Here is a 14,591-nt window from a genome sequence, read left to right on the forward strand (position 1 = left end):
TGAAAGAGAGCTGAAGGAGCTCACAAGCACTGTTTACAAGTAGGGATTCTCTGGGCCCTACAATTACATATTCTGCTCTTCCTTATCTAATGCAAAACTACTCAGCCAAGTGGGAAAGGCGCCCAGCCCAGCATGACTACCCTCTTCCCCAATGGGTTCTCAAAACCAAGCAAAGCCAACCGGTTTCCTCCAGTGAGGAAACAGAGCAAAGTCTATTCTGCCACAGAAGGCGGCTGTCATCTCTTCCTTCCGCCAACAAAAGGGAAACAAACCTGGGGAGTGGGGTTGGGCAGAGAACGCCTTCAGAAAAATGAATGCCCCTATCTACTGGTTGGAAGGTGGGGCCAAGTGGCGTGGGAATGGGCGGGCCTGACCTGCACGGCAGGTGAAACACTGACCACAGCAAGCTCTCCCCTTGGGGAAGACCAGCCAAACGTGGACCTGGCAAGCAGGTACCTGTGAATAGCACCTGAACGCCGCCCAGGATCCGAAAATTACCCAGCAGCGATGATACCGGTGCCAAAGGGTGAGGGTTCCAGGAAGAAGCCCGGCTGGTCCTCCCGGGGGACTAGTCCTCTAACTTTCAAGTCACTCTTAGGATCAGGAGGGAAACGTGGAGAGGCCGAGGGCGTCTCTCTGGGAAAACCTGACTGGATTCAAACGCTCAACACTTCACTCAGTGGCTGAGTGACTCCGGGCAGGGCTGGCTGTGCCCACTTCCCAAGGTTGCGGCGGAGACTGAGGCTCCCGAAGGTCGCCGCCCCCGCCGCCCGGGAAGAGCAGACCCCCAGCGGAGGAGGAAGCATTCGGCTGTTGCCATTTCTGTCGCGCCCGGATGGTTTCAAGCTGTCACCCGGGTCCCACCGCCAAAGCCGCCGAGGCCCGCCGGGCCAACACGCATCCCCCGCCCGGCTCCCAGTTCTGGACCCCCGGCCTCACCTTCCCCGGGTAATCAGCGCTGCTCGCCCATAGTCCGCAGCCCGGAGCCGGGGCTGCTCGGCGCTCCGTCCCGGAGGGCCAGGGCCGGGCCGGGGGCGTGGGAGCCGCTCACCGCCGCCTCCCAGAACAGCCGCGCGAGCAGCCGCCGCAGCCGCCGCCTCCCTCCATGGCTGCGGCGCCGCCACCTGACAACGGAAGTGACGCACCGCCCCTCCCCGGCCCGCGCCGCAGCCCGCCCCACCCCCTTGCTGCGTCGTCGGCCCCGCGCCCTGGGCTTCGGCGCCATCTTGACGTTGGGCGGAAGCCTTCACGTAAGACTCCAGAATCGGACAGACGATTGGCTCAGGGTGGGGTCTGGGCCGAAGACTGTGAGACCATAGGAGGCTGAGACCCCAAGGGGCGGTATTTAACCACAATCTAAGAGTGCGGTGAGGCTGGGACGGAGGCACCGCCCCACCTAGACTCCACAGAACCTCGCAGGCCCTACACTAGTGCTGCTGGGGTTGAAGTCTCCGGCAGTTGGAAGATCGGTCGGTTGTTGTGTATTTATCAGAGAAAGGCGATCCTTCTTTGATTTTCATTTCTCGATTTCTGAAACTCTGCGGAAAGCGCTGCAGTTAGACTCAATGAAAGACAGGCATTCCTGTCGCAATGCTCACAATTCATTTGCCTCTCGGCCCTTAGAAACCTTGAGGATGGTCAGACCAGGAAGGTTTACAGTGAAGAGTTCCTATTAACGATTCCAGTCATTTAACCTCACTCCCTTCCGCTACAGTTTCAGCCCCTCCTGATATAGTTTCAATCCCTTTCTCCTCCTCCTCCTCCAGCAACCACGCCCTCCATGAATCAGCTTCTTGCACTAGCAGATGAGCCCTTTAAAGGGATTGCATCAGGCTGGTGACTCACTGGAGCCCTTTGAGAGCCTGGCTTCCCTCCCCTGGCATGCAGAAGCAGCTAGAAGGGCTCAGGGGCAGCAACAGCAGCAGCTATAGCCCCACTCCTTTGTCTCAGAGAAGTGAGCAGGGTGCTTGCTGCTTGTGATTGTTTAGCTGTCTTTCCATTTGTTCTCTGGGCCACCCTGAATCTACATGTAGGCACACGTGGCCAAGCCTGTGTGCACTGCTGGGTTTTCCTTGGGTGTGTGGCCAAGCACTTATGTGTATGTGCCTTTGTCATCACACAGGCAATGCCTGCCTGGAACATGAGGGCTGGTCTGAGTGAGGTCTGACTGCCTCTGATTGTGCCCTTTCTTTTGTTTCTCTGAATGTCTGGTGTCCACTGAGCTGCTGATCAGGATGAATAGCAATACTAATTAGAGCAGCTCCCATGTTGTGACCCAAACTGTGTTAGAGACATCAGCATTAGGCATCTGTTTACAGATGAGGAAGCTAGAACTCAGAAAAGAGCAGTAACCTGTCCAAAGATGCACAGCTAAAAATCGCAGGGGTATGATTTGAATCAAGTCTGGTGGATCCCAATTAGGATCTGAATCCCTTCTTTGTCACTTACAAATTGGGTAACTAGATGCAAGTTCCCTTACCTTCCCACTGTCCAAATAGGGATAACACTTTACAGGATCACTGTGAGGACTGAGTGATTTATGGAAACAGTTTCTTATAGGACCCGGGGAGTGCTCACACTCATCTCAGTGGCAGAGCCTCCATGAGGTAGATGACCAAAAGATGGGTACAGAGAAATCAAACCCCAACCCACCACACTTCTTTCTCTGATAAAGGGAAAGCCTAGGGATTCCGGAAGCCTTGACTCTGACAAGAATGAGTTTTGGATTTTCCAGAACTCTAATTATTGGCTAGATGAATCACTTGGCACTGATACCACCATCCCCATCCCCAGGAGACTCTCAGCTGATTTAAAATATAGGATTTTTACAAAGAGGAGAAGGAGGAAGAGAAAGAGGGGAGGAGAGGAGGCAATGAATAGAAACTAAAGGTGCCAGCCAGAGGAAATGAAAAACTGTCATCAGGACACCAACATGAGGAGATTGCTGGGACACATACACAGTGATATGTTCCTGCTGGCTTTCCAACTCTGGCTCACTGGCTGCTGTAACAAAGTGACACCTGTCACAACAGCACAAGATGGTTGCTTAATAAGGTATAGGAAGATCTGCTTGTCACCAAAGGAGGGAGGAGACACTTGACCCCAGGGGCTTTTGAACCCCAGTCATCCTTCCTGCAAATTTTTGGCCTTGGTGTGGGGCCAAGTTCTAAGGCCTGGTATGGCTCTAACACTGTGGCTGGGTACAACCACTGAAGTGGGGAGAAGAAGCATCTCCTACATCATCTTCAGTGTGATGTCAAGAATGCTAGGAAGAAGGCTGGGGCTGTAGCACAGTGATAGGGCGCTTGCCTACCACATGTGAGGCACTGGGTTCGATCCTTAGCACCACATAAAAATAAACAAATAAAATAAACACATGCTATCCATCTACAACTACAAATTTTTTTTTTAAATGCTGGGAAGGACTGGGGATGTGGCTCAGTAGCAGAGTGCTTGCCTGGCATATAAGAGGGCCTGAGTTCAATCTTTAGCATCACAAAAAAAAAAAAAAAAAGCTGGGAAATTGAATAGTATGTATAGTATTGTAGTTAAGATCATGGCATTTGAAGGTAGCAGACTTAAGTTCAAATCCCCACTCTGCTGCTCATCTTGATTAGACCATTTAATCTCTCTGAGTCTGTTTGCATATATGTAAAATGGGCCTGTTAACCTATGAGGTGCTCTATCCCTGAATTATATCCCCAGCCCTCTCTGGGTCTTTCTGGAACAATGATGAGAACTCAAAGAACCCCTGCTGGTGGGGATGCCAGACTCTGGAACTCACTGGACCAATTTAGGTCCTACCCAGCTCGGCCATGTTGAGAGCTGGACAAGCTACATCTCTTCTATGTCCCTGGGAAATGTGAACTGTAAGCTGCATGCCCACCTAGCTACATCAGAGACCTTGTAGTCACCTCCCCACAAATAAGAGACCCCTGAACTCTTCTCTTCTTTCCAGGAATGGGAGGAGAGGGAAGGCATTCTGTGCCACTTGAGCACTTAGAAGTCCTGGGGGTTCTGACATCAACCAGGCCCCCACAGTGGCTGAAGGCGCAGGAAGGTTGGATGTGTGTGTGCTTGAGTGAAGGCCATGTGTGCTTGAGCAAAGGCCACACCATGCAGACTCCATGAGACAATAACATCTTGAAGTACATTTTCCATGATATTCCTGGGCCCTTCCTTTACACAGGTTACTCTGCATTTGTTACTTCAGGAAATGAAAGATAGGACAGAATGCAGAATCCATTTTTAGCTACTGAATTCCAAAAGCCAGACTTCAGGGAAGAATGAAAAGAATTTCTGTGCAGAAACATATTTAGAAAACTGTGTGACAAGGATCTGGGAGTCTGGGGTGGGAAATGGGTCCCTGCCCGCAGAGAGGGTGTCAGCTAGGTCTCAGGGACTGAAGGAAAGCAAGAGCCAAGCTCATTTTCCAGGGTGGGACTCCAGAGAGGTAACAAAACCCTCCAGAGAAATGCGACTCTGGAGCTATGTGCTGCATTTGATCAAATTGGGCCCACCTAACTTAAGACCCAAGGATTCACTCTGCCTCACATGATCTGGGGAAAAGCAAGAAAGAAAAAAAAAAATCTGTCACCTTGTTACCGCTGTTGACAGGTGACGAGTTCTTGCTTCCCCAATGTTGAAGAATAACACCAAAGAAGCACGCCGAGGCAAGGTCAGAGTAGAAATTAGAAGTTTATTAAAGGACAGCAGAAAAGACTTCTCCCGGAGGAAGAAGGGGACCCAAGAGGTGGAATCCGTGGAAGGGATGTTGTCTCCCCTTTTTATAGTTCTTTCAGTGATGGAATGTAGGTGGGAAGGCCCGAGGGGTGGGACACAGGTGGGCCAAAGAAGTAATCTGGTCAGGAAGGACTTCTGAGTCAGCACCTTTTTGCTGGGGGCTGTTCATTAACATTTCTTTGAGGTGGACTTTGGCCTAGGGCCTTTTCGGGACTTCATTAACATTCCATGAGTTGTCCTGCGTTTCCGGAATCATTGCCAGCATGGCCTCCATTTTAGATTTCACTCGGCATTAGACCCGATTTATCTAACTACACTGACTACCTAACTTTATTTTTTTTTAATTTTTTATTGTTGGTTGTTTAAAATATTACAAATTTCTTGACATATCATATTCCACACTTTGATTCAAGTGGGTTATGAACTCCCACCTTCACCCCATACACAGATTGCAGAATCACATCAGTTACACATCCATTGATTTACATATTGCCATACTAGTGTCTGTTATGCTCCGCTGCCTTTCCCATCCTCCACCCTCCCCCCTCCCCTCCCCACTACCTAACTTTAAATCTGGCTTCAACTTGACAGGGGTATGGGTGATATGCAGAATGACTCAGCAGTAACCTCTGAGGGCTGATGACAAAAGACTAAAGAAAAGGAGGACTAGATGACCATCACTTCAGACTACCCTCAAGGCTTTGGCACCCCGAAAGGAAGGGCCCTTCAATTCCAACATAATTCAGAGGAAAATGCAGGGAACTTGGAATTGACTGCAGTTAAGTTTCTGCCACTCTGGCTGAGTGGGGGTGAAATAGGAACTCAGAGTGAGTTAAAGAAAATCCAAGTTCTGGTTCCTGCATGTCAGAAACTGGAACCAGGGGCTGGGGGCACAGCTGGTGGTCCTGGTTTCAATCCCCAGAAACTCCTCCTGAAAAAAAAAAAAGAAAAAAGAAAGAAATTATAACCAGCAATACTCCTGGCTCACAGGCCTTGTTTCATTTGTCCCACTCACCCCTCCCATTTCTCTACCTTCCCAGCCTGTCCATCAGTTGTCACATGGTATTATCTACCCAGACCCCAGCTTCCCACTGAAGGACTTTTGTACTGGCAGTTTCCTTTGCTTTCCTTTTTTCTTTATTATTGAGCACTAAGGTCTGAACCCAGGAGTGCTTTACCATTGAGCTACATCCCCAGGCCTTTTTTTTTTTTTTTTTTTTTTTTGAGATAGGGTCTTACTAAGTCACTGAGGTCTTGCTAAATTGCTGAGGCTGTCCTCGAACTTGTGATCCTCCTGCCTCAGCATCCTGGGTCACTGGGATTACAGGGGTGTACTACCACTCCCAGCTCTTTAAAAAGCAGTCTCCTTCTCAGTTTAAATTTCACTTCCTCAGATTACACTTTCAAAAATAAAACCACCTCTACTTATCTTTCACAAAAGGCCCTGTTTATTTCCTTCCCAGAATCTGTACACATTTTTACTTTGTTTGTATATTATGTGTCTGCCCACTTGAATGTCAGCCACCTGAGGACAAGACCCTTGTTCCTTCTGATGTTCCCTCAGCTGTCACCACTGTGCCTGGGGCATATGCTCTATGGAATGGCTGACTGGTGGCAGTCAGGGACTTCCTGGCCTTCCATAGGCGGGTGGGCACTGAGTTTCCTCAGTTCTACTTGGGACCCTGGCAGTCTTTCCCATCGATCCAGGACCTGTCATAAAGACCCATACCTTTGGGGCCTTCAGACTCAGCTGTGCTCTTACCTGAGGCTTTGCAAATGTGTTTCTGCGGGGCTTGTGTGCTCCTTCCCATTTATATTCCATGGTCTTGTCCAGGAAGGACATGAGTCCTATGGCTTCCCTGGCTAGACCTGCTGAGGCATAGACACCCCCAGCATACTATTAAAGTCTCAGAGCTAGACCTTGCCTCCATTTCTAGGCCAAACTCTCAGGAAGAGCCCTTTTCAAGTTTGGAAACATTTGTAGACACATGGGCAAGTTCTGTGGAGGCTGCTGTGGGGGCTCCCTGCCTGTTCATCGTGTCTCCCCACTTGTTGAGGATCTATGGACATTTCCACACTGAGGACCTCCCTGCTGGAACTACCCCATCATTTCTTTTGCCAGCAGTCACCATGTGGTGTCAGTCTCCTTAACTCTGGCTGTCACAGGGGACTGGAAACTCAGAAAGGTGGACTTCTCCCTACTGGGACCCTGTGTTCTCTCCTGAAATCCAAGGGCATAGTTTAAGAGGCTTCTAGGACCTTGAGACACTGAAATAAACACACTATATAGAAGGATTGCCATGGGTGTTAATAATGCAAATTCTGGTTCAAGTCTGGGGTCAGGGGAGCCAGGAAAATGCATTTCCTACACACATCCCAGCTATTTCTGATGAGGGGGTCCACGATAACACTTAGACAAAGACTGAGCTAGAACATGAATGCAGTTGACTTTGGGCTACTAGTGTCCAACAGCATTCCTCTAAAATCTCAAATAATGTGAGTGCCTTGAGGTCAGTTGCCCTGCCTTACCAGAGCTAGGGCACAGCAATTCTCAAGCAGGATTTCATCTTGTTTTTTGCTGACCACATTCCCACGAGATCATAAGTTCTTCTCCAGACAGGTCCAGGATCTTATTTGGCAACATGTACTGAGGAGGCGACTTTGGCACATGGCAGCCATGCTGTGACTATCTGATGAACACAAACTCTCTGGTTCCAAGGGACAGAGCCACTTTCACTGAAATGCTTGTCTGCCTGTGGCAGGTTTGGAATGAGCACAGGAGACTTGGGTTTTAATCCTAAGGACTGGATGATTCAGAATCAGGATTGATTTGCTGTTGGTTGAATTTCCACACCCAAGGTTCAGGCCCAGAATACTCCAACCTCTCTACTTCAGGAAAGAGCAATGATATTAATAGCCTTTTCAACAGTATCTGAATAGAAATGCCACTTTCACTTGACCACACTGACGTACTCTCCTCCAAGTTCTCAATCTTTCCCTTGTATTAGAATCACCTGGGAAACATAAAAAGTCCTACTGCTTGGGCCATACCAATTAAATCTTAATCTCTAAGTGTGGGAGGGGTGATTCCAATGTGCAGCCAAGTTTGAGATACTGCGCCCTATTACACAGGGCCACAGGAAGCCTAGCACACAGTGGGGAAAGCATGAGACATGGACTTCTTTGTATCTAAGTTTGGTTTTATAAGAAAATAAACACAATTGAGAGAGAAATGGGGAATTGGAGACCAAGCACATTTAATAATCCTCACAGGGAGAGGGTTGAACTATTTGACAGATTCCCTAAAATAGTAAACCAGACACTTGTATGCAAAAAAAGAGGGGTTGTCATTTACCCCAAGGCCACAGGCAGACAGATAGGATTCTGGGTCCCAAGAAGAGTCTGAGGAGTGGAACCCTGTGAAAGGCAGTGGTGACAGGTGGTGTAGGTCAGACACCAGGTTCCAGGAAGGGAGGGGTGACAGGGAGTTGGTTCATAACACTGGAAGCACCTGAGTTGGTGTCAGAGCTTGCTAAGGGCAGCCTCACTTATATTTTTTGGAAGGAAACTCCTGCCGGCCTTGGCCCTTGCTGCCAAAGTTGCGCACACGGTGGATGATCTGCAGCTGCTCCTCGATTGTAGCAGTGATGTTCACGTTATCCGGGATGTGGACGTATCGGACATTACGGCCTGTCACAAAGAGGTCATCCAGCTCAACCTGATGCCCCCATCGGTCCGTGTAGGTGACCTTGGCCAGGCGAATGTTCATGAAAGCATCCACGTTGTCAATTCGTCCACGGGCCACACTCTCATCCCGCAGGTCCACAGTGGTTACCTGGCCCTGGAGACCCTGTAACAGGATGATCAGGCTGTTCTCGGAGATGGTCCGCTCCTTCACTGAGTGGCTCACTGCCATTCTGCCACACCGGCTGGTTGCTTGCTGTGGGCAGGAGCACATAGATGGGAGGTGCATCAGCGGGTATATTGCCAACACATCTCCACCAGATCCTCAAACAAAATTTCCAGCACAGACCTCCCCAAGCCTGACCCCTCCCCAGTTTTTGCGTCTATAGACAAAAGCTGTTTCACTGTCCATGTCTCATAGAATCTTCGATCACCTTGCAAACCAAGGGTTAGTTATACTTATTTTATAAATGGGGAAAATATGACTAGGAGTAATTCTTATAACTTGCCCAAGCCTATACAGCTGCTGAATGGAGATGCTGGACTCAAATCCATAGCTGCCTGATCTCCAAGCTATATACAAGTGGTTCTGAGTGCTCACTGTACCATTAGAATCATCTGGTGAGGCTTTTTTTTTTTTTTTTTAATGTTTTCAATATATATATTTTTAATTGTAGATGGATATAATACCCTCATTCTGTTTGTTTATTTTTATGTGGTGCTGAGGATGGAACTCAGTGCCTCACACGTGCAAGGCAAGCGCTATACTGCTGAGCCATAGTCCCAGCCCCACATTTGGTAAGTTTTTAACCTGGTCTCCACATCACAGAGATCCTGATTCATTTGGTTAGTGGGTTAGGACCCCAGCATCCTACTTTTTAAAAATTCCTTGGTAATTTTAATGTGCAGACAAGCCTACTCCAAAGTATAGTTTAAGATGGCTGTAGCAGTGCACACCTATATTCCCAGTTACTCAGGAGTCTGAGACTAGGGAACAGAGTTCAAGCTCAGGTGCGGAGGTGCACCTCTAGTCCCGGTGATTTGGAAGGCTGAGGCAGGAAGATCACAAGTCTGAGGCCAGCCTCAGCAACTTTGTGAAACCCAGTCTCAAAAAAAAAAAAAAAAAAAAAAGAAGAAGAAGAGCTGGGGATGTAGTCAGTGATAGAGCATCCCTAGGTTCAGTCCCCAATACCACCATCAATGAAACAAAGAAAGAAAAAAAGATTTTGATGGGCCAGGGTTGTTGCTCAGTGGTAGAGTGCTTGCCTAGCATGTGTGAGGCACTGGGATCCATCCCTGGCACCACATAAAAATAAACAAATAAAATAAAGATATCGTGTCCATCTACAATTAAGAAAATATTAAAAAAAAAAAAAGAGTTTGAGCTGGGCATGGTGGCCCACACCTGTAATCTCAGGGGCTTGAAAGATTGAGGCAGGAGGATCACAAGTTCAAAGCCAGCTGCAGCAATTTAACAAGGCCCTTAACAACTTAATGAGACCCTGTCTCAAAATAAAAATTAGAAAAAAAAAAAAAAAAGTACACAGGTTTTGAAAGTAGAGAAACTGAAACCTAGGTTGAATTCCCACTCTACTCCCTACTCTGTAAATCTAGGACAGTTACTTAATGTCCCTGAACCTGTTTATACATTTATTAAACCATAGGCTACGTAAGGCTACCAGACTTTCACTACATTGAAGATACTTTCTTTTGCTTTCAACATGCCCTGATACTGAATGAGCTCAGGATGCTTTATCTAGCTCTCATTTTCAGACCCCTAAGTCCAAGGTGGGGGAACCTTTACGATCTCACTCAGAATCCCGACCAAGGCCATGCAGAGTAGCATTAGAAGCGTCAAGGCAGGTTACTCCACTGATGAGGGGGCTGAGGGTTGGTTCCGGGAAGGGTCCAAAGACCCTTCAGCCTGAGACTGGGATCAAGCAAGGGTTGGGGGCCGCCGCTGTGACTGCAAAGAGCAATCACTGGAACCTGGGCCCAGGCTCTAGGACAGGCTCTGACACTTCCCAGGAGGGAGAAACTGCGCCAGCCACTTGGCGTCTTGAAGCCTGTCAGCCCCTTGGTAAACGGGGACGCCGAGGCCGCTCTCCACACACAGCAGTGGTAGCAGAGCAGGGAGAGCGGCTACACTGCTTGTCGGGGAGAAGACGCTCCCCGGGGTCCCCCGCGCTCCGCCCTCGTGCTCCCCGCACTCCGCCGACTCGAACCCACCGCGCGCGATTCCTTCCGCTTTCCCAGTCGCGGCCAAGGCCGGTCGGCGCCTAGCTGCGTTGCCTCCTGCCTTCGCAGCGCTGAGAAGCCATGGCAACCGCGGGTCGCGTGGCCACAGCCAGGCCTCAGACTACAACTCCCAAGAGGCCGCGCGGCGTCGGGCTTCCAGACTCTTCTGCGCAGCCGTGCGGCCGTCGTTCCGCGCACACTCACGGACCGGTTCTCAAGGTCCCGCACCTTCCCGGCTCCCCGTGTGCAGCGGGGAGCAAGATCTGCCGGCTCCCCGAGCTGACGGTGCTGCGCGAGAGAGCCCATGTGAAAACAAACTGGGAAAATAGGATAAACGTCCTTAAACCGATTAAAATAGAGTGATGTGATCGGTTCTGGGTGGACGGATCAGGGATGCACTGAGGTGACATTTGAGCTGAGAAGAGTGAATTGAAGCCAACCTTGCAAAAACTAGGAGAGGAACACTGCAATTAGAGGGAAGAGTTTATGCGAAGATGCTGGTGAAAATGACCCTGACAATGTGAGGGAAACAGAAAGGCCAGTGATGCTGGGGAGAGTGGCGGATCAAGAGGTCAGAGAGAGAGCAGGAGCCACAGCCTTTAGGGCTTTGTAAGCCAAGGTCAGGAGATGGCATTTCATGGTTAGGAGCAGCAGGCTTCGTTACAGTGCCTCTGTTCTATCTGCGCCTTGCTGATTGTATGACGTCAGTATGTATGACTTCAGTTTCCTCATCTAGTATTAGAAGTGTGTTGATAAGCTATCAAAGAGCATAAGGTGATTTTATTTCCTTTTTGAAAAGGTCCCTGTTTGTAGCCTTGAAAGTTGCTTCTCTCAGCCTCAGTTTTCACATTAGGAAAATGAAAGCTAATGTCTATTTCAGAGAATTGTGAAGATTTGCAAGATTTGAGTGTCCCTCTTTTAGTTGTAAGAGCAACCAGGCACTTAGGCGGAGCTTCAGAATTTAGTTTTTTATTTCTTCACTCTTGCCTTCTTCATTGATTTCCATTTCCCCTAGGAGCCTGCCCTTTTCCCGCCCTGTGACCACAGTTGGTCTCTTGTCCTAAAAAATAAAACTTTCCCCTCCATGCAAGTTACTGGTCTCCAATCTTCCATAGTCAAACACTCAAGAGAGACCTCTCTACCAGCACTTCCCCAAGTGTGATCCCCTTCCAGCTAACACCTGTGTGAGATAGGATTTCCTTTATACATTTCAACCAAAATAACTTATCATGAAGGACTGAATTCAGAAGCAGGTAGGAAAATGCATCTGTCTTGTTATGACAGATATTAATGACACTTGCAAAAATACAGAAGTCACTCATCTCAACAATTTTTTTTTCTTTTGGAAAATAGTTATTTTTTTAAAAAACTCATGCTAATGATTTTATTATTTTAAATTGATACTTTAACTTCTAAGAAAAATATTAATAACCTATATAAACAAAAACTTTTAGGTATTTATAGTGATTATGAAGGATTCTGAGACGGAAAAATTTGCAAACTGCTGCTCTGTACAGGGCTTCCACTTTCTTACACCAATTACTCAACTCACTATAATCCACCTTGTATTTCCAACACTCTACTAACTTCTTTGGCAAAGATTATTTATGAAATTCTTATTCATTAAACCTATCACTCTCCCCCCTGCCCTTTTTATCTTACAGTACTGAGACTGGGGAATTGAATCCAGGGCCTCACACATTCTGGCAAGTGCTCTATCACTGAGCTACATTCCCAGCCTGTTTTATTTTGAGACAGGGTCTTGATGAATTGCTCATGCTGGCCTTGAACTTGGGATTCTCCTGCCTCTGCCTTGTGAGTTGCTGGAATTACAGGCATGCACCACTGTGCCTGACTTACAATAGATGATTTAAAGGCCAGATACTGTTTTGATCCTTATTAGTTATGATGTGGGCTTATGGCTAAACTGGGGCAATATCAAATTTTAAATCTGGAACAAGTGACACAAGTCAGCAGGATCTGTTTCTGCTCTGTCCTGGTGATTATGTCATCGAGTGCCTCCTTCCTGGTGCTGGTACTGAAGTCCTTCCCTTGCTGCCTACCCTTCTTGGTTCCTTCCTGGCCATTTTCTGATGGATCTCTAGTCTTCCTGACAATTCTTTGAGTTGCCTGATGCCCTGTCAGTAAATTTCTTTTCTATTTAAATAGATAGAATTGGTTTTATTTTTTTGTAACTGAAAATCTTGACTAGGTTGGGCCACTTGAATGAGTTCATGTCAGGAATCTTAGATTTCTCTGTTCCTTTAGATGAGTTGTATGTAGTTCTGTTTCTAATTGCAGAGGGTCACAGATTCCTGAGAATTAGGGTGGTCTCCCCCGGTCACCTGCTCTAATTGACACACAGGGCCCAACTTCCCTCTGCAATGTCTTATGGATGCCCCGGACCTTTGCCTGATCCACTCCAATGACCTGCCACTTGCTCCTTTGCCAGTTGAGGTTTTTGTATTATATTTAATTTGAAAAGTTTCTTCTGTAATCCCAGCTATTCAGGAGACTGAGACAGGAGGATGGCAAGTTTGGGGCTGGTCTGTAGGTATATGCCACTGCATCAGGATTTTTTTATGCTTTTTGAAAACAAAGCAAACTAAATAAACATGACTTTAGCTTAGACACTGAAGAGCCAGGGGTTGTGGAGCATCAGAGAAGCAGGCATGCAGCACGGGTGAGAGCAGAGGCAACCATCAAAGGTAAAGGCAGCTGTGAGAGAAAGTGATGTAAGGGCCGGCAAGGTGGCGACTGCGTGTACTCCCAGCAACTTGGGAGGCTGAGACAGCCTTTGAGGCCAGCCTTAGCAACTTAGTGAGGCCCTAAGCAACTCAGTAAGTCCCTGTCTCAAACAGTAAAAAGGGCTGGGATGTGGTTCAGTGGTTTAGCACCCCTGGGTTCAATCTCTAGTACAAAAAGAAATTAAAAAAAAAAAAAAGGAAAAGTGATACAAAACTATTTCACAGAAGATTGGAAACTAAGCATTGTAGGGGTCATAAACTCTAGCATTAGCAAAAGGATGAGAATAAAGAACAGAGTGAGAAATGGAGTGAGAGCCAGAGCTAAGGGTAAGGAATGGAAAAGGCCAGAGGTGAAATAAGGATCTTTTGAATATGGATGTGGATATTTTGACACTTTTTAATTTTCATGTACTTTTTTGGTGCTGGGGATTGGGCTGGGGGCCTCATGCCTGCTAAGCACATGTTCTACCACTGAGCCCCACCCCAAGCCTTCATTCTGACACTTTCTCAAATGGTGGCTCACACTCTTTAACACATAAGACAGCCCTCAATCAGAAGGCACTGAGGGAGAGAGAGGAGGTGTGTCCAGAAAGCAATATGGTTAGGACCACAGAGCCAAAGGGTGAGAGAGTTTTAGGAAGAAAAGTATATAGCAAGGTGAAGAGCATTCAGAAAGCCGGGTGGGATGGGGATCGGGTCTGTGCAGACAGAGTGGGAGGAATCCAGGAGGGAGTGCAGGTGCGGCAGCAGGCATGTGAGTGCTGGAGAGGAACAAGTGAGCAGCCAGATAGGCGAGGATGGAGAGAAGCCTCCATGGAGAAGCAGAGGCCAAGGGTGTGGTGGGAGCAGTTTGGACAGGAGGAGGAGATGAGAGCATATAAAACAGGTATTATCTCCTTATCCATTGAAGCTTTAGCTGAGGAGTGTTCAGGAATCCAGAAAACCTGTGTCTAATATCCTTAGCCCATAGTATGGCTTCCCCCAGAAAACCTGCTGGCCTTGACATTTTGGGGGGTAGGGGGAAGTCAGGGAGGCTTGCAGGGGTAAAGGGCAGAATGATCTGCACATGTGAGTTCTGGGTTCTGGCCCCTGCTCTGCTGGGACTGTTAGTGGCTGGGCAATGCAATCTGGAATCACATCTGTCAGGAAATGTTATTTTTTCATCAGAGGTACCGCTGG

At 48.0% G+C, this 14,591-nt stretch overlaps 2 protein-coding genes across 2 annotated transcripts in view; both read right to left on the reverse strand.

Annotated features, from left to right (window-relative positions):
* The window catches only part of Stk40 (serine/threonine kinase 40), a 43,611-nt gene extending 42,490 nt beyond the window's left edge, over window positions 1–1,121 (reverse strand). The window contains exon 1 of the mRNA XM_027936985.2: window positions 940–1,121. The gene's annotated coding sequence lies outside the window, so the exon portion shown is untranslated. The remainder of the gene's footprint in view (window positions 1–939) is intronic.
* Window positions 1,122–7,983: 6,862 nt separating this feature from the next.
* On the reverse strand, window positions 7,984–10,781 carry Lsm10 (LSM10, U7 small nuclear RNA associated). The gene is made up of 2 exons (XM_027937290.2): window positions 10,657–10,781; window positions 7,984–8,683 (listed from the first exon to the last, which is right to left on the reverse strand). Exon 2 carries the CDS (start codon window positions 8,657–8,659, stop codon window positions 8,288–8,290), a length of 372 nt encoding a protein of 123 aa, XP_027793091.1. The 5' UTR covers window positions 8,660–8,683; window positions 10,657–10,781; the 3' UTR covers window positions 7,984–8,287.
* Between the last annotated feature and the right edge of the window lie 3,810 nt (window positions 10,782–14,591).

This window comes from Marmota flaviventris, chromosome 10 (genome assembly GCF_047511675.1).
Source record: "Marmota flaviventris isolate mMarFla1 chromosome 10, mMarFla1.hap1, whole genome shotgun sequence".
In the NCBI taxonomy this organism is placed as follows: Eukaryota; Metazoa; Chordata; class Mammalia; order Rodentia; family Sciuridae; genus Marmota; species Marmota flaviventris.

What these genes read in the sequence shown, in the direction of transcription:
- Lsm10 (XM_027937290.2), bottom strand. Translation starts at nt 8,659, where the DNA reads ATGGCAGTGAGCCACTCAGTGAAGGAGCGGACCATCTCCGAGAACAGC.